The 23,763-nt window shown below is 41.0% G+C and overlaps 1 protein-coding gene across 49 annotated transcripts in view; it reads right to left on the bottom strand.

Annotated features, from left to right (window-relative positions):
- The window catches only part of Nrxn3 (neurexin 3), a 1,631,407-nt gene that overhangs the window by 1,147,984 nt on the left and 459,660 nt on the right, over nucleotides 1-23,763 (bottom strand). For 28 of the 49 annotated variants that reach the window (XM_039111631.2, XM_063261451.1, XM_063261435.1 and 25 more), the window contains 2 exons: nucleotides 12,966-13,267; nucleotides 7,283-7,444 (listed from right to left, as the gene is read on the bottom strand). In XM_039111631.2, coding sequence (XP_038967559.1) covers nucleotides 7,283-7,444; nucleotides 12,966-13,267 — 464 coding nt within the window. Of the gene's footprint in view, nucleotides 1-7,282; nucleotides 7,445-9,294; nucleotides 9,319-12,965; nucleotides 13,268-23,763 lie in introns of all 49 variants that reach the window. The other 21 variants (XM_039111661.2, XM_063261446.1, XM_063261447.1 and 18 more) reach the window with 1 other exon arrangement.

Genomic DNA, 23,763 nt, shown 5'->3' with positions numbered 1-23,763 from the left:
GCATTGAATTAAAGGAAAGGAAAAGTGGGGAGGGGCAATAAATCAAAAAGAGACAGGGCAATGTAAAAGAAAAATCCAAAGAAAAATTAAGGTATAGCATCGAGCCTAGCAGCAGAAGACAGTGAGAGAAAATGACATAAAATGAGTATATTTTTTAAGGCGACAACAAACATGTTATTCCAACACCCGCAGGTGCCAGCAATTCAAATAAACATATAGCAATTAACAGAATTAACACAGCCTTAAATAGCTTTGCTCACCAGATGTGGACTCCTATCAGGGTTCTATAAAATGTAAAGTTATTACAGATTAAACCATTAATCATCTGTTCAGAGACTATCTCTGGCTGCAAAACCCCATTCTGTTTTAAATGGCTAATAATCACACAGGGATTCTGGATGTAATGTGCACAATGGTGTTCCCCCCAATCCTTTTTCCTTTGAATATATGTTCCGTCCTCCCAATATTCCTGGTTTTCTTTCCTTCCTATTAGGGATGTCATGAGAAAAGATGGTGAGAAAGGCCAATCTGCTCTAGAGGTCTCAGACAGCATGTGGGTTTCCCCATGGGCAAAGAGAGATTCTAACACCCTTAGTTCACGGGAGAAGGACCAGATGGAAGAGAAAAGAGGACAACATAGAAAGAATCTAATTGAACAGCACAGAAGGTCCAGCACGTAGGAGGGCATGGTGATGGGCTTTAGTGAACTCCCTGCATCTGAGGGCATCACTGTGCAACTCAGTATTGACATAGATTGTATATCAGTACTTGTGCTTCATCTAACAGCAGCAGCTTAGCTATGCCAAAGACAGAAGAAGGAGAAAGTGTATATCCCGACAGAAAGGCAGTTGGGAACTGAGAGACCGGTCAAGGTGAAATGCATTTGTGTGGAAATAGTTCAGGATATTGCTCTCCCTGTCCAGTGCTGAACCTGTCAGATTTTTTTCCCATGCCTGCTTTTCAACTTCTTGGAAAGAAAATAAAGTACCCTGGGCAGGTACAGAGAGTAGATGGACAAACTTTGGTTAAAGAATTAGGGCTTGATAAATAGCATGCCAATATGAATGTTATATACTACGTAAGATCCTTCAGTGTTTCTATAGTAATACAGAATAAAGACCAAGGGTATGGCCTGGCATAAATGACCTGGACCCTACCTAATTATGTGACCATACCTCCAAAACTTCTGATTTTATGATTAGTTCTCTGGTATTCACAAACTGTTTATAAGTTCCTGACCGTTTGTTAGGTGTCCCGCCTGCTTGCCTTTGCTCACACTGTCTCACTACCACGACTCTTGAACTACAGAAATAATAGTAACCGTTCCTGAACAGGCCCTTATAGTCATGAATGTCTTATTTTCTGTATTATCTACCTTTTGGGAATATATATATATTCCATATATATATATATATATTTGGGAATACATATATTCCATATATATATGTATATGTATATGTATATGTATATGTATATATATATATATTCCTACCAACTTTTAGATCCTCTAAAGCAAGAATCTTATGTATGTATACATCCTACCAGTCTTTGGCATGCTGTATGTTCTCAATACTATGGGCTTATTGCTCATATTTCGCAAAGAACATATAATGACAGTCTTTCTAAAATTAGCTCTTTCAAAATATCATAGAACGCATTTTGCTTATACTCATTCTTCTACTACTCCCCCTATAGACGTACAACCCAACTTCTTATCCTCTTTTTATTTATTTCTTTTATAACTCGCCAAGTCTAGTTTGTGGCTGTTCATACACTCACGAGTGTGAGGCCATTCACAGGAACTGAGTTACCCCACCAGGAGCCACACCCTTTACTAAACTGACTTTTCCCAGAATCCCTGAACTGTCAATGCCTCCTTGGTTAGCGGTAGGGGCTCCCAGGACCCTCCTTACACCGTGCTATGGTGTTCACAGGCCATTTGAAATTCTAACCCCAGCATCCTGTATTCAGAGATGAGTACTTTCAAGTAATTATGCCTCGGTTGGATTTATAAAAGAGATCCTAGGAAAGTCTTTAACCCCTTTTCCACCAAATGAAGAGGCAATGAGCGATGATACTTTTCCAACAAGAAAATGGTTCATTAGAATCTGACCGTGATAGCATCCCAAGCTCAGACTCTCAACCTCCAGTGCCGGCAAAAGCACATTTCCATTTATTTTTAAATATAACCCACCCTGTCTTATTTAAAAAGGAAATTTTGCTACAGCATCCTGAACTAAGGCAGATCTTAGAGCTCCAAGCAGCTAACTCGTTTATTCTGGATCTGCTCATTGGATGAAAATTTTAGAAGCACAGACTGTTTCTTCTAGGTTTCCCAGGGATAAGGTATAGATGAGACGCTATCGCACTTGCTGGTATCTCAGACACAGATGTGAAGGCACATAGCTGCGATCCTAACACTTGGGAGATAGAGGCAGGAGAACTAGAAAAGATCCAGCATCGGTCTCCATAACAAGTTTCAGGTCAGCCTGAGACACAGGAGACCTGCAAGAACGTGAAGGAGGAAGGGAAAAGGAATGTACTAATGACTGAACACACTTTTAATACCAGAAACCATTCTGGTTATTGGGAAATGGGAACTATGTTTTCTCGTGGAGCTTGTATCTTAACAAAGGAGATTGACAGCATGAAATAAATGATTGAAGACAGAAATAAGGGAAAGACCAAGAATGGGTGGCTGCATTGTCCCTCTTTTTAAAAATATGTGTGACTTTCAATAGGGAAAAACTTCAGATTAAAAGATTTTCCCTAACAATGACTTGCTAATACAGGAGACTCGGAGATCTGCACAGGCAGCTCCATACTCACTTAGAGTCATGTTCCCGACTCCTTTATAAGTGGTTATATATAATTATTTTAAGATTTCTAAGCTCCCATTGTGTAAAAATGTTTGGCTTGTGCTCCTCACTTCACTTGTACTTGAGAACACAACAGAGCTCTTAGGATCCATTTATAAGTTTTGCAAACTGATACTCATTTTTTTTTAAAAATCAGTATAAAAAATGAATCAGTATAATTAAATTTGTGTTCCTAACAACATTTACTAGTTTCTTGTACTAATGTATGTGAGTACTTTGCCTGCATATATGTCTTTGTACCACATGCATTCCTGATGCTCACTGAAACCAGAACATCCCCTAAGACTAGAATTATAGGTGATTATAAGGCACTATGTTAGTGCTGGAAATCAAACTCAGGACCTTTGGAAGAGCATCCAGTGCTCTTAAATGATAAGTCATTGTCTAGCCCCCGGGTCTATTAACTTTCAATTAGGATATTCTTCTCGTTATAATATGATGCCTTTCCAGACTCATTTTGGATTATTCTTCCTAAGAGAGAATTCAGCCCTCCATCTTAGCTTTCCTGAGACCTATTGTCAGCTGTGCTTCAGATCACCTGAGAAAAACTATCTACTCACTTTCAGATGTATTGTTCACACAAAAATCCATGTGTTGAGAGCCCCACAAAGCTAAGAACACCTTCAGAGCCTGGGGATCTGAAACCAAAACTAAACAGACACACTAAAACAGGACAGTATAAAAGTTATCAAGATTTTGATTTGGTGATTTTTATTGGAGTAGGTGGGGTGCGGTGTGCAGAGAAACACAGTAGTTTGATGATAACTCGGATAAGGCTTTCACAGAGAGTTCAAGTTAAGAGATGTGTACACAGGTGATAGCCAGTCACTTTTGCTCAACAGCAGAGTTACAACTCAGCTTTCAGGAGGGAAGCAGAGTTCACCACTAAAACCTGTTTCTGCAATAAGAAAACAAATGTCGGTTATCCCATTAGCCCTTCCCCGTGTCCCAGATTTGATGAAAATGGCATTTAAAGTATCAAATTTGCTGGACAACTTAGAGCCACAAATAACAAGAAACAACCGACCAAGGAAAAAGGAGAGATGGGGAAGCAAAGGACGCATCTTATTGTAAGAGGAGAGACTGTCAGGAGTTTAAGTGATCAAAGAGGGCTCATCTGCAGACACGCTAAAGCCCATGGGCAGCTCCTGTGGTTTACTACATTGTCAAAAACAAAAGAATTCCCAGTCTAAAGAGAAGTAAAGTGTTTAAACAGAAAGAGAAGCCTTCATCAGGATATCATTAGACTCCAGGTCACAGAACACATTCAAGCTCTCAAATTGGAAGAGCTCACAGGCCTTTAGAAAAACCAACTCATATGCAACTTAGACAAGTGGGGGCCCTGTTGAACAGAGCACTCTTGTCAGTGTTTTTACCATTCCTTTCTAACAGTCAACTTTCCACTGCTTGCTAAAATGGGAAATTTTATTGAATAACTACAGTTGCTTCAAATATTGACTCTGTTCTCCAGAAATAGCATAAACTTTTATGCACACACACACATGTGTGTGTGTGGATGCATGTCCCTGTGTGTATGCCAGTATCATTTCATTTGTTTCACTTTGTTTTTTTTATATGTGTGTATGTTCATGTGCACATGCAAATGCACATGTGAGCATATGTTTGTGTGTTTTCTTGTATACATGTGGGTGTCTGTGCTTGTGTGTGTGCATATGGTGTGCACTCATGTGCACATACACTAGAAGTTGATTTGTGCTGCTTTTCTCAGTCACTGTGCATCTTGATTTTAATGATAGGGGTCTCTACCTGAACCTGGAGTTCATAGATTTGGCTTTAGTATCTGGCCAGCAAGTTTTGAGAAGCCTCTTGTCTTTGCCTCCTCAGCCCTGGAATTAAAGGTTTAAACCACAACCCCAGGTTTTCATCATCCATGTGAGTTCTAGGGAGTCAACATAAGTATTTATGCAACCCTCACAAAATTGTGAGCTACTTAAAAACATTTGACAATTCTGAAGGGCTTCCTGTTTTTTACCTAATCTCCATAATTACCCCTCTCTCTTTAGCACTCCTTCCCTCTATGTATGTAAGTATGTATGTATGTATGTATGTGTGTGTATGTATATATGCTTTATGTATGCATGTATGTGCATATTTTTATATATAAATTCATGAATAAGGTTATCATGGGTATCATGCTATTTTTCTAAATTTTCAGAGATAATCTTCCATGTTAGTAGATAAAATATTATTGTTGTGAAACTGTTCTTTTGTCTCAAAATATGTAATATACAGATGATCTAACATAACTGTACATAGGGAAAATATGACCCTTAAGTCCACTCCAGGAAATGCCATGCTCAGGCTGTTGCCCCACAGAGGACTGTATCATGTTAAGCAGTTCTTGGTACATTCCTGAGACAAGTCCTTGGTGTTGGAAATGTTGCGATCATTTTTTTTTTTATGAGAGTACAATTTAAACAAGTGGGAACCTAGCAGGGTTTTAGAAAGCCTTCCAGGCTTCATTAGACAACTGCTTAGTCTGTGTTGAAGTGATGTTTTGGTACACTGTGTGAAGATGTGTCTCTGCCCTTCCATGCCTGCATAAGGCACATTCTGATTGGTTAAGATAAAAAGTCTATGGTCTATAGCAAAATGCAGAATAGTAAGGTAAAACCTCTGGACAGAGAGAGGAGCTCTGGGAAAGAGAGAGGCACAGAATATTTGCCACCGTCCCAGACTTGAAGGAAGTCTAACTTATGAAATACACAGATAACCAGCCACATGGCAGACATAGAATAGTATAAATGAGTTAATATAAATTAACAGCTAGTTGAGGAGCAAATCTGAGCTAAGGCCAAAAACATTGTAAATAAATGCAAGCTTCTGTGTCATTATTCAGGTGGAAAAGCTCTAATGATTACAAATGTGAGCCCTTATTCTATTCAAATAGGAGTAAATCACAGGGAAGAAGTGCTGTGTGCCTACCATAATTTCTTCAGAAACAACTGTGGCACCCCCAAGGCAGCAGAAGCTGGGGGAACAGCCATCAGAGAGAGGACAGCAGGTTTTTGGATTCTCCTTTCCATTTGTCCTTCAGACTAAGAACAATTTACAATTGTAATTTCTCTTTATCATGTCTTTCTTTCCACCTTTTCCTCTCAACTCATTCATGGTTTATTGCAGCCAAGGCTTGGCTCAAATGTCACTTCTTCTCTAAAACTGACTCCCACCTAAAATTTATCTGTTTCCTCTGTTCAATCAGGGCATTTAGTCTATGGTGCCGAACACATAGTCCTATGCTGTAATTATTCACTTACTGATCTCATCTCCCTTCCCAGGCTATAAAGTCCTTGAACGTGGATTTATAAAGAGTACAATTAAAGGTTCATCATGACTGCTTGATGAATAAGTCTACTCAATACATCCTTCTGTGGACCTACTGTGTGCCAGTTATAGTAAAGGCAATTCCTGTTCATCATCTGGTGTCACTGAGCAGTCCCTGTTCAACACCATCTGCTGTACAATAAACTCCAAATTACTATAATAAGAATAAAATATATGCCCCAGGAGGAAGCTCACAAGATGTCACAAGAGATTTTGATCTAGAAGAAGGAATGATATTATCTTCTCCAGGCATTTCCCTAAGGAAATGGTATGGATATCTGAGGCAATCAAGCTTAGCTTAGTTTAAAGAAAGCACGTACCGTGCAGTGCTTCTGTGACACTGTGTGATGAAAGAACTCTAACAAATCAAGTCTGATTCTTTTTGCCTCAACAATTGACCTTAGCAGTTGAACTTACACTTGACTGAAGCTTCTCCGCTCTCAGACAGAGTCTCAACACATCAGCTACTAGGCTAATAGATGAGTGACCGCCAAGCCCTGCTGCCTTCTCATAGCTATAGGGACTAGTTTTAAGGAAAGGAGGCCCATTTTTCTGAGTATGGATGTTGCACACTGAAATTTTGGCTCTCTTTAAACAAATGAGAAAAAAATGTCTTGGGGCTGCCACATCTAAGAACAATAAAACAATATATGTGCTATATTTTACACAAGACACACAAACTGTGTGGCTTAATCACAGCTCCCCCTTCTTCCTGGGTAAAAAGCACAAAATCAACCTTCACATATGTCTAGCTCCTTGTGAATTCATCTGCAAAAAGTGTTTCACTTACATTGAAGAGCTAAGCGATACATGTCTTCATTAATTAGAGGAGAAAATAGGATAATTAAATAACAAACCCAAGGCCTCCAACAATCTTAACCTTGGGTCAAAGGATGGGCCCTTTACAGTTATAATCTTGTCTCGTATAACATTTCCTTTCACTCAAATATTAGCGGCCACGCACAGCCATTGGTCTGGAGATCAATGTGTATTCTCTGTGGTTTGTTTCCTTAAGTACTCATACCATCCACCCAATCAGTGAAGTATGCAAGTTTTACCTCTTTAAGGCAGCCCATGAAGTTGTTGCTCACAGGTGAGCCTGGCAAGTCCGCAGTGCTTGGGCTTCCACCAACATAGAAGAAGTCATCTGAGCCCAGCATGGTGTAGTCCTCTTGAGTGTAGCCTGTTGTTGTTAGGATGCCATCCACAGAGATTGTCACCTGGTAGTGGGACATAGGGACAAAAGAAAATCCCAGCAATGACCTTACAATCCTACGAAAACGTAATGGCTTCCCCTACTTGTGGTTTCAGCTCCATTAAGATTTTTGGTGAGGTATTCTTTCTAATTTGGCTCGACTTTGGTACGGGCAGCCAAGTTCCATTTTCTGGACTGCCTTCCTATGTCCCAAGTCTACAGTCTGCCCTGGTAGTTAAAGGGACAGTGTGTTAGAATGACTGAGTATCTTCTTCCACCCACTACATACTCTACTGAGTCAGGCTAGAAAATGGAACCACCCTCAGACGATAGCACTTGTCTCGGTTCATTGCTAAAAATGATTGTTTTTTTCCTCTTACAGTTCTTTATGGTAGTAATGAAAAACATCAAAGGAGACATTCAACAATGGTATATGTTAGGGGTTGGTCTTTGGTTGTTAGTGGTTTTCCCCCCTTTTTTCTTTTCTTTTTTATTTGTAATTTCTATGGTTCACAGCACACTAACAAACATGCATTCAGGGTAAGGAAGGAGAAGGGTCTGTGTTCTAATGTGTCCAGAATGATACATGCTATGGATTACCCCAGGTACCAACCCCTACCCTCCCTTAGCTACCACCACCACCACCAGAAGAAATGACCCAAACTCCAAAAGCAACTTTAACCAAAAGAAATGAATGTTGAGGCAATGATAACCAAAATAAGAATAAGAATAATGCCAAAGGGGAGGATCAGCACTCACACGCCCATCATCCACAAGCAGAGGGCAGAGAGAAAAAGTTGGAGTCCAGAGCATGCGCACACCACACACTGACACACCCATGCGGAAATTATCTGGAGCCAAGAGAGAAGGCAGGGCAGAAAAGTAGTTCTGTGGGGGGTGGGTGGGGGTAGAAGGACAAAATAACAGAATCAAAATCCACACCACACATGCATGCATCAAACAAACTGAAGAAAAAAAAAGTAGAAATGGGGAGGAATAAAACACTCAAAACTAAAGAGTTTAATTCTTCCTCTGCCTACCACCTCCGTCACTGGAGAGAAAAAGGAAAAAAGAAAAAAAAAAGAAAAAGAAAAGAAAAAGTCCAAACCCAACCCCCAAAAATATGAAAAATGAGAGGAGGATGGAGATTGGAGTAAGAAGAGACTGAAACTGGATGGATGGTTGGTTGCCAGTTGTTAGTAACATGGACAAATGGGGACAGATGTTGATGCTGATGGGTGTTCCACGAGACAGGACCATGCCATGCAGTGTGTATGAAGAAAACAATTGGTGGCACTCCCTTTGGCCACAGTGGGGGATGAGGTCAAAGAAGAGAGAGAGAAGGATTAGAGGAAGCACCATCTTTTCCTCCCCAAGATCACCTGTGGCAGCCACAGCTACAGAAAGGGACAGAGAGAGGAATTAGGGATTAGGGAGGAGACAGAGAAAACAGGAAGAGAGAAGGGGGGGGAGACACAGTAGAAGGAAGCCCTCATTGGAAATCTCTGTTATCCCTAGACTTTTATTTAGAGGCTTCAAAATAGGTAAATAAATAAATCAATAATTGAAGAGATTTCCTTAAAAAAATAACTTTGGGGGGGGGGAACAAAGTAAAAAAGGCTGGAGATAAAGAACTGTCCCCAACAAACTTAAATAAATACTGTTTTCAGGACAGCTACGTTTTCTTCTGTTTTCCTCTTTAAAGAAAAAAAAGTCTTTCATTTAATTCAGCAACAACAACAAAAAAATGAAAAGGAAGAGGAAATAAGTCTAAAGAGGACAAAAGGAGGGTTGGGGGGAAAGGGGGAGCAACACACGGCAAACCCAAAAGAAGACAATAAGAATGATATCTACCAGACAATGTAGTTTGTTTACCATAGCGTGTCCGATGCCTGAGTGCTTTGCGGAGAAGGGGAAGAAAGGAAATTAAAAATTGTGAACAGAACGATTGTTAATTAAAAATAAAAACTAAAACCAAAGATGAGTTGTTAGGGTGTTAGTACATTAGTCGGTTAGTAAAATGACGCATCGTATGAGTGATCTTGTGTTAGTTTTTCAAAAAAAAGGCACCCAACACAGAAAGAGAGTGGGGAGGAGACAATGAAACCAGGACTCTATGGAAACTCTTGCTTAGGGACTGAGCCAGCAGTCAAGGCAACTGCCCCTTCCTTCCAAATACCACTTAGACCAACACCTCACCCCTTAGAATTAGTATCATACTTACTTCTCAGGGCTCTTCTGAGAGAATGTTGCCAGGGTTCCCTTTCCACCCCCTAATAAACACATACACATCCCCTGTACTGAAAGAAAAGATCCCCGCCAAATAAACCCCTCCATAGGTAGATAAAATATAACTACGTAGTAATAGCATGTTAGGATTTCTTTTCACATCTGAATCTAACTACATGGATGGACCATTCTGAAAAGAACCTCACACAGCAAGACTTCATTATGTTTTATATTGTAGGTCTCAGCTAGCTAATATGTAACCCCATTGATTTCTGTGAATTTGTGAGCAAGAGGGAACACTCATATTTCTTCTACTTCCAGTTTATAATGCCTGTGATATAAGAATACGTCAAGATTTATTTTTATTACCCAATAAAGTTATTATTTTCTTCACTTTGTCAGAATGGGTGGGGAGACACTTCCCTCCACCCCCAATTCCTCTGGAACATTGTGTTTTAAGCTTTTAAACAACTTTTTGAATGGATAGCAGGAAGGAGGGGGGAGATTAAACAGGACTGGAAAAGCCCTCACTGCAATTAATCTCTTCCTTGCTGATAATTTTCAAATGTTAAATTGACCACACCCTTTTGAACTAGGAGTCTGAAAAGTCTGGGACACCTGCCCCCTATTCTGTGTGCTTTACCAAAAGTGGTACCCAGAAGTGAAGCAGGTGATGTGGAGAGAGTTGACCTTGGGAACTAATAAGATAAAAAGCAATCCTTCCTGTGTGATCACAGGCACTCTGTGTGTGTGTGTGTGTGTGTGTGTGTGTGTGTGTGTGTGTGTGTGTGTGTGTGTATGTGTGTGTGTGTGTGCGTGCGCGCGAGTGCACACACCCATACACACACACTATAATTTACAACAAATACATAGAGTCCATATTCCAAACTTTTCAATCAGAAAGTACCTAGGCTAGGCTCTGAATTGGAATAAGGACTTAAGCATATACTGGTAGCCATGGGGTGGGAAAGAGTTTCTCTGCCCTATTTGGTAAAGGATATTCTTATGAAACCCATGCCCGGACCAATTTTTCTTAAATAAATCTTTCCTACCAAAAACATTATATTTTTGCCAAAAAAGTAGATGGGTTCTCTTCAGCTTATTATCAAATATTTATGAAGCTACTTAGAGTTTATTTGAAATATACAAAGCCTTCCATTTTTCTCTAATGTATTCTAGGGAACTGAAAAGGGACAATAAACATATTTTAATGGGTAACATAATAATCTTAGATTAGACAATATTAAGTGGACTTTATTTGTGAAAACCAACCTCTCTATTTCAAAGATTTCAAGTGATACAGGTGTGTCTTCTTTTTTTTTTTTTTTTTTTTTTACATGAGATCAAGATTCTCTCTGCTAAGAAATACTCCAAATCCCAAGAACTCAACAGCTTTAATTAGAATAGGAAGCTCCATTTGCCTGCTTCCTTGGCAGCAGACAGAAGTAGTCACCTCTGGGACTGACTGCTCAGCTTGTAAATCATTTGCATATCACAGCGAATCTAGCACCCAGACCATGGATGAGCTCATAATCCTTCTGGAGCAGAAGGTACTTTGCATATTTAGCCAGCGCACAAGGCTGGGGAGCATTGTAATCAGAGTTTGCAAATGCAAGCTATGGTGGAGGAAGGTTAAGTGACTTGTCCAAGGGCACAGAGAGAAGCTGGACCTTCGAACTGGGAATATATTAGAAACTCTACAGGGTGATTTTTCTCACGGTGCTCCTGACCGAAAAACATCACAACAATATGTGAATAATAATTTAATTTATCTGTTCTAGTTTAAAGGGCTTAACTGGGGCCTGATACTCTTGGGAAAGTGGTTTTAGTAGAAACAAAAGCTAGAGTTTTGGGAGCAACTTAGAATCATTCATGAACAAGTAGGAAGTGGGTGTGGAGAGAGCAAGAGAAGCAAATTGATGGGACATGTGACCTGATAATGCTACCCAAAACATGGAGCTTCCCCTCAGATGACTGAGGTCATCTATGTGGTAAGAATATAGGGCAGTTGTTACTTGACAGCTCCACTCTAAACAGAATGGGATCCTCCAATCAGTTGGCTTCCTTGATAGAGTTAAGAGTGTAGATGAATGTTTTGACGATAATGTGATCCAATGTGTGCCAGCCTTTGCCATTTGTTTAGCATTTCACAGGAGTCATACTTTTATCAAACAGAAAACATATGCAAACACCTGTCATGTCTCCTGCTTTCATGTTTACACAGGACCTCTCGGAATCAATCTCATTGCAAGAAGAAAATGTGATCAGCACTTTCTGGAAATTTGCATACTGTTCTCTGATTAATAAAGGATGAAGGCTGTCCAACTGGGTTGCGTGACAAATTTACAAGTCGAGAAAAGTACCAACTGAAAATAGACACATGAAAAAGACAATCTCAGCACAGACCTTGGCTTTGGTGGGAAATGCTTTTCTTTGGCTGATGTGCACTGATAAGGTTTGATTATTATCATTATTAGTAATGGAATGGAAAACGGCTTTGCTTGGCTCAGGCTTTCTGGACGCGGTGTCACCTGACGGGGTTGCCTGCTTAGAATCCACAAGCGATGGGAGTTCTCAAGCACACACAGCCTCACGAAAGCCGCTCCAAAGTTGACATTTTTATGTGGGTGCTTCCGTTTGCCAGGCCTCCCAGGCAACTGAAGAGTCTCGGAGGTAGAGACAGGGGCAGTGAGGCAGGACCACAGCATCAGGGAACAGAGAAACATGAGTTCAGAGAGATCCTGGCTAATTAATTCTAAGGCTAGAGGTTCACATAACAGTGGGAAAAGAAAAGAAGAAAAAAATAACCAAAGGTGGGGAGGGATGGTAAATTAATGGGAGAGGGAAATAAAATCAAGATTTTCTTTTCCTGGAGGGAATTAAAATGATGACATCATGGCAATGACTAACTTAATTAAAAAACGAAAACATATACTCAAAGAATGAGGACGATCCATCAAGCTGTGGAAACAAAATGTTGTCCCTAATTGAATTTAACCACAATATGATAAGATTCGAAAGTAATTAAGAAAATGATAAAAGGAAAGCAGAATAAGAAGGCTGAAAGTACTTATCATTTTTATTATCTATGCAACTGATCTTTTTTTCCCTTAAATAGCAAATACAAAGGGGATTCGAAGGATGAGGAGAAAAGTAGTTTAATCATTTTTCCTTCTGAAATTGCAAAAATTTGGAGAAAGTTATACTTTGACATATCTACACCCAGATCACTAGACTTTGCAACCTCACCAGCCACGTGCCCCACAAAGTGTCTGCCTAAGATGGGCCTTCCAGGCTCGCTGTTCCCCGGCCATTACCTGCCGAAGATTGCGTGTCACTTTGACATCATGCCAGGCGTTGTCGTTGAATTTCCCATTCACTGGCTCCACAATGGCCTCAAAGGCCCCGGACCCCAGGTTAATGACCAAGGAGACCGCACCATCCTTCAGAGCCAGGTTAACATAGTCGGCCGACTTGCCCGTGTGGAGGATGAGCCCATTGCGTTGCCAGGTCTTAAAGGAAAGGGTGATTTCATCGCTGCTGCTCTGGATGGGGTTCTGGGACAGGTCATAGCACAGATACTCTGAGCCTCGGAAGGTGGCCACGTTCTCCTCTCGAGCTGTAGGAAAAGAAAAGGACAAAGTGGTTATGCCTTGATGAACAAGGATTTACTCTAGGTACCTCCTACTTAACTGCGGAAAACAGAAGAGCTGACTATCGAGAAACTATGTGTCCACACAACAGTGAACAACACAACAGCTTACAGGAGTGGGCTATCTTTCCTTTAAATGTTCTGGAAAAAGCGTGAGTAGAAAATTCATTCAAAATGGTCAAGGCAGTCTCTCAGTGCACCAATGATGATATTTAAATGCTTATAATAGATCTGCTTCAGAATAGATAATTAACTGTCCTTTCTAACAAAAGACTCCTTAGCTCTTGGTACCTTTTATTAAACAATAATTTAAAATCAATTACCCTAAAAGATTTGGCTTTGATTTCCATCCATCAGAAACCTAGCTAACTGTGGTTTTCATGGTAAAATCAGGAGCTTGGAGCTCACGTGGCTGGGTTATTAAGTAGAAGACTGGACCACAGAAGATAATAAGTCAGGTGAGAGAAAGGGCACAGAATGGAACATGGTAGAGCTTCCCTCTGCCTGAGAGCTACCCAACCATTAGACTCAAGCAAAGGGGTCTTGTGCTCTGGGCAGATGAGAGGTTTCATCTCAGCATGCCCCTTCCAGATCGGAACTTAGCTTTACACACATATCCCCCAAACTTGAAAACTAGGCCCAGACAGGATGCTGGAGCATCTCTACTCCAGTTCAAGACCACATCTCAGGCTTTGGCTCATTGAAATTCCCTAGTCAAAGCATGTTTGAGTAGGCATCTTCTCTGGAACCACTGTTTTCTGAAAGAAACACATGCTGCAGCTGTCTACCCATCAGAAGACAGCACTCAGTGTATTGATTGGGGCATCCGCATGCATTAATCCAAGATACCTTGTAATTAAAGAATAGCTGAATGTTGGGAGGGAACTGCAGAAGTTCATGGGTTGAGAACCAGGAGGATGACCTATTCTCCTTCCAGCACTGTTTCTCAAGGAGGCAAACATTTGTAAACTTGAACTCAGACATCCAGATAGATAGAAAGGTATTTTCAGGTAGGAGAGAGCTAATTTGATCAATTTGCAGTGTATTGGATTCTCAATTTTGGCACGCTGCATCTGAATGTGCATGTGTCTTCATGTCAGGCAGACTCAGAATGTATTATTTCATATCAGACTTGGTCAACTGCTGTTTAAACACACTGAAGTGATCAAAGAAAATGGACAATAAGATACATGTAGATACACAGTTTCCCTTTAGAGATTGGGGGCTACAAACTGAGCTTGGGGGATTCTTTTTCCCTTGGCTAAACTACATTTCAACCTTATGAGCCAAAACTAAATCCGCCTGACCTCATATTCCTATCAACCGTCTTAGCCCTACACAAATAAATCACTTTAGCAAAATAAGACATACATATTCTAACCACATGGCAATAAAGTGAGATAGAACACTTACTATGTTGAGAGAGAAAACCCCACTATGAATAGTTAAATTAATCATAACATCCTGTTATGATCACAACATTCTGGAAGCAGTAATTAAGACTACAAAAACTTGAGGGTTAAAGAAGTGAAGCTCCTTCTACATGCTACACAGGCGCTCAGTAATGTGTCTACCTGCATATTTCTACGCACTTACATCATAAGCAGATGTATCTGCTTACCTATAGCTAAATTATAGCAGGTATTTGTATGTCCACCTATATATATGTATGTATAGACATCCATCCACATATGTATGTATGTGTCCATCTATTTGTGTATGTATGTCTTTCTATTCATATATGTATGTGTATGTGTGTGTGTTCATCCATATGTATGTTAGGTTATATATATGTATGTGTATATCCATATAAATTATATGTGTGTATATGTATGTATATATTATATGTATATATGAATATAAATATATATGTATATATATTAACCAAACCTAAACCTAGGCATGTATTTATTCCTGGTTCTTTTTCTCAAAACTAGCCTCAAAAAGTCATGAAGCAGAAACTTGACACTCTTTACATGTTTGAAACACACACAGACTAATCTCTATTGCTCTGTCTATTGTTACGATCTGTCCTCTCATTTGTGAAGAAACGTATTTGTTGAAATACAACTAGACAACAGACCCGGAAGTGACCCTGATCCAGAGCAGAAGACAATCATATGCAGCTGTCATCAGCTCTTTCTACACAGGGAGGACATGCACAGCTGCTGGGTGGTCCTTCAGACTACACATGGCAAACTATTGGGTGTCTTCAGTGAAAACCTAAGCTATACACTGTGTCCACTGAACTAGAACAGATGAGCCAGGAGAGCGATGCAGAGTTTACATTAATCATGGAGGACCCTTCAAAGGGAAAAGCCTTCACAAAACAGCAAGGAACCACGATGTTATTTAATGTACCAGACCGTGCTTAATATTTTTCATATAATTAGAGGAGAAATCTGTCAAAAATAATACGTTTTCAAGTTATATGGTATTTTAGGGATTGTCTGATTTAATGCCTTTATTTTATTAAGGAAAAACTTGAGGTCTAAGAATAAGTGAGTGGCCTAGATGACACAGTGTAATCAGGATTTGAAGGACTTCTGGACTTTATCTGTCCCTGTGATTATCACTTGTAGTATGCCACATGCTCCCAGCTAACCTCTCTAAGGTTGTGAGTGATTTCATGGAGCTGTGGACTTGTAAGCCAAACTGACATTAAGCAAAGTGAGCCACAACCAATTACCCCTCCAAGGTTAGCCACATCTGCTTACCAAAAGAAATGTTTACTTTCCCACTGTGATCTCGGACTACAATTAAAATAAGAGAAAAGCTTATTTTAAAATGTATATGGCCAAGAAAGGAAAAGCAAATGGAAGTATTACCAGAGAAAAGAGAATACCACAATAAGTAAATATTATATGAAATCATTGTGAGAGGGAACTTGCCAATGCAAATCAGATATTTATTTGTGCTAATATTTCATGGCACATCTCTAATGGAGATCATTGAAGCAGTTCTCAACCCTCCTGAACTCTCCTCTTACTGGTGATTTTGTTCAGTTTACCCCTTCCCTGGGCCAGAGTGGGTGATCACCCAACTACCCAGCTATCTCATTCCAGCAGGTGTCCAGTGAAAACAATAAACACTTGAGAGGTCTACTCAGAATCATTCATCATTCTCTAGATCGGCAAACGTATTTTGGTAAATTCCCGGGATTTATTCTGCCTGAGTTTTGAGAGGAGAGACTTGCCACATACCCCAGTCTCTCCAAGCAAATAAAGGCTAAGAAGGAGACAGAGAAGGACTTTTAGAAAAGTATTCTGTTGCACACTCTCACAGTGGAGATTATTTTTCTCCCCAAACCACGACCTATCTTAATTTGTTCCAGTAGCTGAGAATCCGGCACACTCTTATCACCTTGAAAACCATACTGGGCTGACAGTCAACATAATCAAAAGGGCAGAACCAGATAGTGACAAAATATATTTCCGAGTTGATTCAATTCTCCAGTTGGTATAAAAGGCAATAGTGCCCCAAATTCATTTTTTCTACATAATGCTTATAGTGAGAATGGGGTTTGAAAAGACAATGCAGTCACCTTGTATGTATTCAGACTAAATAGGTGGAGAAAATGAATGCAGGCGATTATGTAACAGCACATAGCGGCTTAGCATACAGCTCTGGCTTGGCACGAGAGAAGGCACTAACGTAGCTAATGGTCTGCTGAGATCCATCTAAGCTGAGATCCATCTAAGTAATACACCAAAGTTTACTATCCATGGTATAAGTATTAAAATAAAAATGTTATTGTCACTGTGTGAAAAGCAGAGCTCAACTCCTTAAAACAGCACATCATTTAGCCAATGTTTGTAAGTGTCCCATTGATTAAACACTAGCTGGGATCTAGATATGTAGAGCTGGAGGTTTTAAACCAGTTTATGTAAGATACATGAGACACTGATCTTTCAAATAACCTGCTCATCGAAGTCCTGAAATATAGGTGACATTAACAAGCATTTATTCAAATTTCTTCTCCACAATTCAAAAGCAGAGTATCCATGTAGGGATTCGTAGAATGATAACTCTCAGAGAAATTCCAAAGTAATTTGAAATACCCAGTGCAATGCTTTCTTAGTATGGACTACAAGAAATGTGACTTTGTGGCTTGGTGTATTACAACCCCAACTAGATCTGTGGATCAAGACAAACACACACACACACACACACACACACACACACACACACCTACCTATATCTATGCACTTGTGGATGAATGGATAGAAAGACATTTAGATAGACAGACAGATAGATAGATAGATACATAGATAGATAGATAGATAGATAGATAGATAGATAGATAGATAGATAGATAGATAGACAGACAGAGAGTCATTGAGAATTGCTGAATGGTTATTTCTTTAAGGTTTGGTTTAGTTCTGACACATAGGCTCATGATATCCTCTAACTCACAATGCAGCCAAAGATAGAAGAAACCTCTTATCCTTCTTCCCCTGCCTCCACAAAGCTAGGCTGACAAGACATGCATATCAAGCTTGGCCCACTGCATATTTTACTGATAGGAATGAAAGGAACTCAATTGTTAGTGCTAAAAGAGTATACAATTTTAGAGAAGAATTTTGAACTCCCTTCCCAGGGGTGGCCCACAGTGGCTCAGGCCACCCGTCTATATAATGGGAGTTTACATTTTACTGGGAATGAATAGAAGGATACAAACAAAAGCCAATAAGAAAAATGGCATAGTATAGTTGAGAAACACACGTGGACTGGATAAAGAGAGACCCAAACATTTTGGAAGTAGATGCTCATAGATTTCTCCACATGTAACATATTTCCAAATGCTATCTTAACCATTACTGATCTTTTCTCTGCAGCCCATGAGAGGAGCTTGATGTGTTTATACAAATGAGATGGAGTAGAGCCCTGAAGAGGTTTGGGAATTTGGATGTATTATCCAAGACAGTAGGAAGTGGTACTTCTAAGCCGTACAATACTGGAATTGACTCTTAATCCACTGTTTTTACTCTTCCACTGCAGCCTCAGTGTGCCTCAACTTCTCAGGACAGGTGAAGAGCACACAGTGTGTGAGGTACTTCAGCAGGATGAAGTCCAACCTGTCAGAGGTGGTGGGGAAATCTGTGATAGTGACAGGTGAAGGACTACCCAGGCAGGAGGAATCCAAATGGGGAAGCAGGAGAGGAGGCTGAAGTTTCCTCTTAATTCTCTGGTGGAAGAAAAAGTCAAGACACTTGAAAGAACTTATTAAAATGCAGCCCCCCTCTGGAGTGGCTAAAACCAGTGGCCCTGAGCTGAACACCTGCTGTGGTCCAGACAGCTCCTGGAGCCAGCCCTCCTCCTAATGAGCCTTGGAGATGAAACTGTGCACATCATGCCATCCTTTGTCCTTCAAATTGGCCTCATACAGCCTCGCAGTACTTCAGTCTGCAATGATGCAAAGATAACCCTGGATGCCCATCCTGGCTTGGCCCTCCCAGAACTAATGAGGCACAAAAACGCATGGGCTGTTGCTGCCCTCCCTACAAGACAAAGGGCTGGCCCGGGCCTCAGACTGGTCTGCAGTCTCATTTCATCCAACTCCACAAACAGCCGAGGCCATGTAAGGCTTCCTCCCAGCATCCACAATAGGAAGTAATGGCTTCCCTAGTTGGGAATTCACAGATCACTTGGCTTCTCTGGCCATTGCTCCTCAAGGCAGATGATCAAGGAGTCCAAAGCAGGGCAAATACAGCTGCAGGGAGAGAGGAGCTGAGAAATTTACAAGTCTTCTGCCTGATTCTGGGGGACAGGACATGAATGGAAAAAGGACTTCACATCCACTTAATTCAGAAAGGTGCCTTGAGCTAAAACAGACTAATCAGGAGGCAGCACAGGTTTTTGGTGATTCTGTTCCCTTTCCAATGCAACATGCTAAGGAACCAACTTAAGAACCAGAATACTTCTCTCCAAAGGCCTTTCAGAGCTGGGAACCTAACAGACAACACTCAAATATCTGTTAGATTTGTATGGATTGCATTTGCAAAATGAGTATTTGCCAGACAGATGTGTACTGGGCATCATCTAACAGCATGTACCACTAAAATCTGAGAAAGGACAGATTTTCATGTTGGTCAGAAGGCTCACAGGACTGCACTTCTGGTGAAGGTTGAAAGCCATGACTGGTTATGTCTCCTTAAGGCCAAAGAAAGCATGAAAACAGACCCAACTGCTGAACACCCCCCCACACACACACAAAGAAAATCAATGGAATTCTTTGCTTGCCACATCCCATCACAGGGGTGTTTTCAGAACAGAGGTTAGCAGCAGACATTATTTGTGTCACTATGAGCAAGCCTCACAGCAAAAGAGCACAAGGGAAATTTCACCTCCTCAGGCCATTTCCAACCCTTATCCTCAGACTGTTTATGCGGAAGATGCAGGAGAGAAATAAATGGACTGTTGCACACTGCCTGGTCACTCACCATCCTGCCGAGGCTTCTTGAAAGAGATGAGAACAGAAACAGTAAATCAAGTTGTCACTTAGAAAATAAACAGCCAGCATCCTGGTGAGGAACGCTCCTCCGGTCCATGAAAGAATGGCCTGGAAAACCACGCTTGACTGAAATCACTAGAAAGCTAATGGCATCCTGAAGTCTGCATTGCTCTCAATTGCATTACAATACATTTAAATTTTTGTTCATCTCTGCAAGGAATAAAGGGTCACAGGAATGCCCTGTGCTGGCGATGTACCAAGTGCCAAATGCACATGGGTCCCAGGGGAGAGGAATAATTAGGTACCTTTTACAAAAGAAGAAAAACCCTAAAGCTAAATTGTTTTGAATGTCTGTTGAGTTCCAAGGACTTACATGGTCACACTCATGGGACACCCCATATAGTCTGACTATTAATTGGATGCGTGGGTTGTAATGATAAAGATGTTGAATTGGAAGACTTAGATCTCACTCTCAGCTTTACATTCATTTTGCTGAAATCTACAGGAATGCAGCTTTTCCTTAAGTTTTCTAATTGTTACTCTTTCTAGTGAACATAACCAAATTATGTCATTTACACAATTGATATGAGGTATGTGTTATAGGTGGAGTTTGATAGACACCCTAACTAGCTCATAATTTGAATGCTTGCTCTCCAGGTAATAGTGTTATTTAGGAGATGGGAGTTGGGGACTGTGGGACCATTAAGAGGCAGCAACTGTTTCCTGGTGTGACAAAAGTCAAGAAGCCATTATTGCACATCCAGCTGCCATGAATTCGCCACCTACCCCATGCCTCTTCCGCCATGATTGATGGAGATCCTTACAAATATGAAATAAAATAAAAAGTATTTTCTCCCTTAAACCATTTGTGCTGAGTATTTTGGTCACAACCACACAAAAATAACTAACACAGCATGAAGACCACCAAGTTCTTGGCTCAGTTCCCAGTCTTAGAAATACTAGCTCTCACATCTGTTGAGAATGTCCCCACAAACACAGAATTCCAATTGAGTGCGATGAGCATCTCATAGCTGATACAGGCGCAAAGGAGAAAGTGTAGCCGATTATGAGTCCTTGCCAGACATTTTAGCTGTTAAAAGTTCATGTATAAAGGGATAAAGGAAATGGTAGTCCTAAGAAGCACTGTGTTTGTGAGTATGGCTCATTAAGAAAGCCTAGCTAGCTGCTCAGGGAATGATGAGAAGCTCGGTGACTGCTTTGGGGGGGTATCCCTACATGGCTCATGATACAGGGTAGGGCCCCAATCCCCTAGCACTGGGGATGTGGAACCAGCAGAGAAAATCTTTCATGTCTAAGCTAGCTATTTCTGAGTAGCTCCATTATACTTGTCTGAGATTCACATGAAGGTGAGAGGGTTCCACAAGACAAGTTCAAGGAAGAAAGGATTTTACTAGAAAACCAGTGGTGAAGCCAATCGGGTGGCATATGACTGACTGACTTCCACTAGCAAGTTAAGGAATACATTGCGTATTTAGTTTTCCCTTAGTCATTAGGATGAATGTGTATAAAAACTGATGACATCGTTTCCCACTACCCACTTCTCTTTTTAATTGCAGGCCAAGCACTCTACATTGTAGAGGGGATCTCTTTCTCTATCCCATGGTACCTTGAGAACATTTCCTCCTTCATCACTAGAGGAAAGAGTTTGGAAGTAGCACTTTAATCTTGTCTCCTCTGCATAATCTTTTTTTATTGTTTTCTATTGGATATTTTACATATTTACATTTCAAATGTTATCCCCTTTCCTGGTTTCCCCCTCTCTCATTCCTCTATCCCTGCTTCTATGAGGGTGTTCTTCCTCCCATCTACCTACTCCCACCTCATCACCCTGGCATTCCCCTACACTGGGAAAATGAGCCTTCACAGGACCAAGGGCTTCTCCTCCTATTGATGCCAGACAATGCCATCCTCTGCTACGTATATGGCTGGAGCCATGGGTACTCCATGTGTACTCTTTGGTTGGTGGTTTAGTCCCTTGGAGTTCTGGGGGTAGGTTTCTGATTGGTTGATATTGTTCTTCCTATGGGGTTACAAAACCCTTCAGCTCCTTCAGTCCTTTCTTTAACTCTTCCATTGGGTATCCCATGGAGTCCAATGGTTTGCTGGGAGCATCCTCCTCGGAATTTGTCAGGATCTGACAGAACCTTTCAAGAAACAGCTAAATCAAGCTCCTGTCAGCATGCACTTCTTGGCATCTGCAATATTGTCTGGGTTTGGTGTCTGTATATAAGATGGCTTCCCCAGGTGGAGCAATCTCTGGATGGCCTTTCCTTCGGTCTCTGCTCCATACTTTGTCCCCATATTTCCTTTAGATAGGAACAATTCTGGGTTAAAAATTTGGGGATGCATACATATACAGCCACCCAATTAGACAAGATGGATGAAGCAAAGAAGTGCAGACCAACAGGAGCCGGATGTAGATCGCTCCTGAGAGACACAGCCAGAATACAGCAAATATAGAGGCGAATGCCAGCAGCAAACCACTGAACTGAGAATAGGTCCCCCGTTGAAGGAATCAGAGAAAGAACTGGAAGAGCTTGAAGGGGCTCGAGACCCCAAAAGTACAACAATGCCAAGCAACCAGAGCTTCCAGGGACTAAGCCACTACCTAAAGACTATACATGGACTGACCCTGGACTCTGACCCCATAGGTAGCAATGAATATCCTAGTAAGAGCACCAGTGGAAGGGGAAGCCCTGGGTCCTGCTAAGACTGAACCCCCAGTGAACTAGTCTATGGGGGGAGGGCGGCAATGGGGGGAGGGTTGGGAGGGGAACACCCATAAGGAAGGGGAGGGGGGAGGGGGATGTTTGCCCGGAAACCGGGAAAGGGAATAACACTCGAAATGTATATAAGAAATACTCAAGTTAATAAAAAAAAAAAAAAATCCTATGCATTACAAAAAAAAAAAAAAAAAAAAAATTTGGGGATGAGTGGGTGGCCCCATCCCCCATCCGAGGCCCTTGCCTAACCACTGGATAGGGTTTCTACAGGTTCTCCCTTCCACCCTTTGTTGGACATTTCAGCTAATCTCATCCTTCTTGGGAGCCTCTTGCTTTCCCGGCATCTAGGACTTGCTGGTGACTACCCCCAGTTCCCCATCCTCCATTGCTATACACCTCTGTTCAAATTCCTGACCCTCTGCATATCATTCCAGTCTCCTCCCATACCTGATCCTGCCCCCTTTCTCCCTCTCCTTCCTCTCTTCTTCCCAATGCCCTCTCACCTTCCACCTCCCATGAGTATTTTGTTCCCCTTTCAAAGAAGGACTGAAGCATCCACACTTTGGTCTCCCTTCTTAAGCTTCATGAGGCCTGTGAATTGTATCTTAGGTATTCCGAGCTTTTGGGCTAATATCCATTTATCAGTGAGTGCATCCCATGTATGTTCTTTTGTTACTAGGTTACCTCACTCAGGATTTTTTTTTAGTTCCATCCATTTGCCTAAGAATTTCATGAAGTCATTGCTTTTAATAGTTGTCTAGTACTCCATTGTGTAAGTATACCATGTTTTTTATATCCATTCCTCTATTTTAGGACATCTGGGGGTTCTTTCTAGCTTCTGGATATTATAAATAAGGCTACTATGAACATAGTGGCCAATCTTTTCTTTAAAGAGTGGGAAAGTGATTGAACTGTTTGATAATACGAAAAAGGTTTGACACACAGAACCCTGCATTCCTCATTTAGGTAGGTGGTTACTGCTCCCATAGTAGTGGGGGAGGGGTTCTTCCTCTTTCAAAACTGTCCTTCCTTCAGGCTTGGGTTTATGAGTATCTTCTATTTCTTCCTTGTACTCGCTTGTTTTGTGTGTCAACTTGACCACACGCTAGAGTCATAGAGAGGAAGGAGCCTCAGTTGAGGAAATGCCTCCATGAGATCAAGTTAAAGCTGTTTTCTCAATTTGTGATCAATGAGGAAGAATCCAGAGCATTTTTGGTGGTTCCATCTCTGGGCAGGTGATCCTGGATTCAAGGAGGAAGCAGGCT

The sequence above is a fragment of the Rattus norvegicus genome, chromosome 6, assembly GCF_036323735.1.
Source record: "Rattus norvegicus strain BN/NHsdMcwi chromosome 6, GRCr8, whole genome shotgun sequence".
Classification (NCBI taxonomy): Eukaryota; Metazoa; Chordata; class Mammalia; order Rodentia; family Muridae; genus Rattus; species Rattus norvegicus.
The sequence above is the reverse complement of the archived record's forward strand: the minus strand, read 5'-3'. Positions and strand labels throughout refer to the sequence as shown.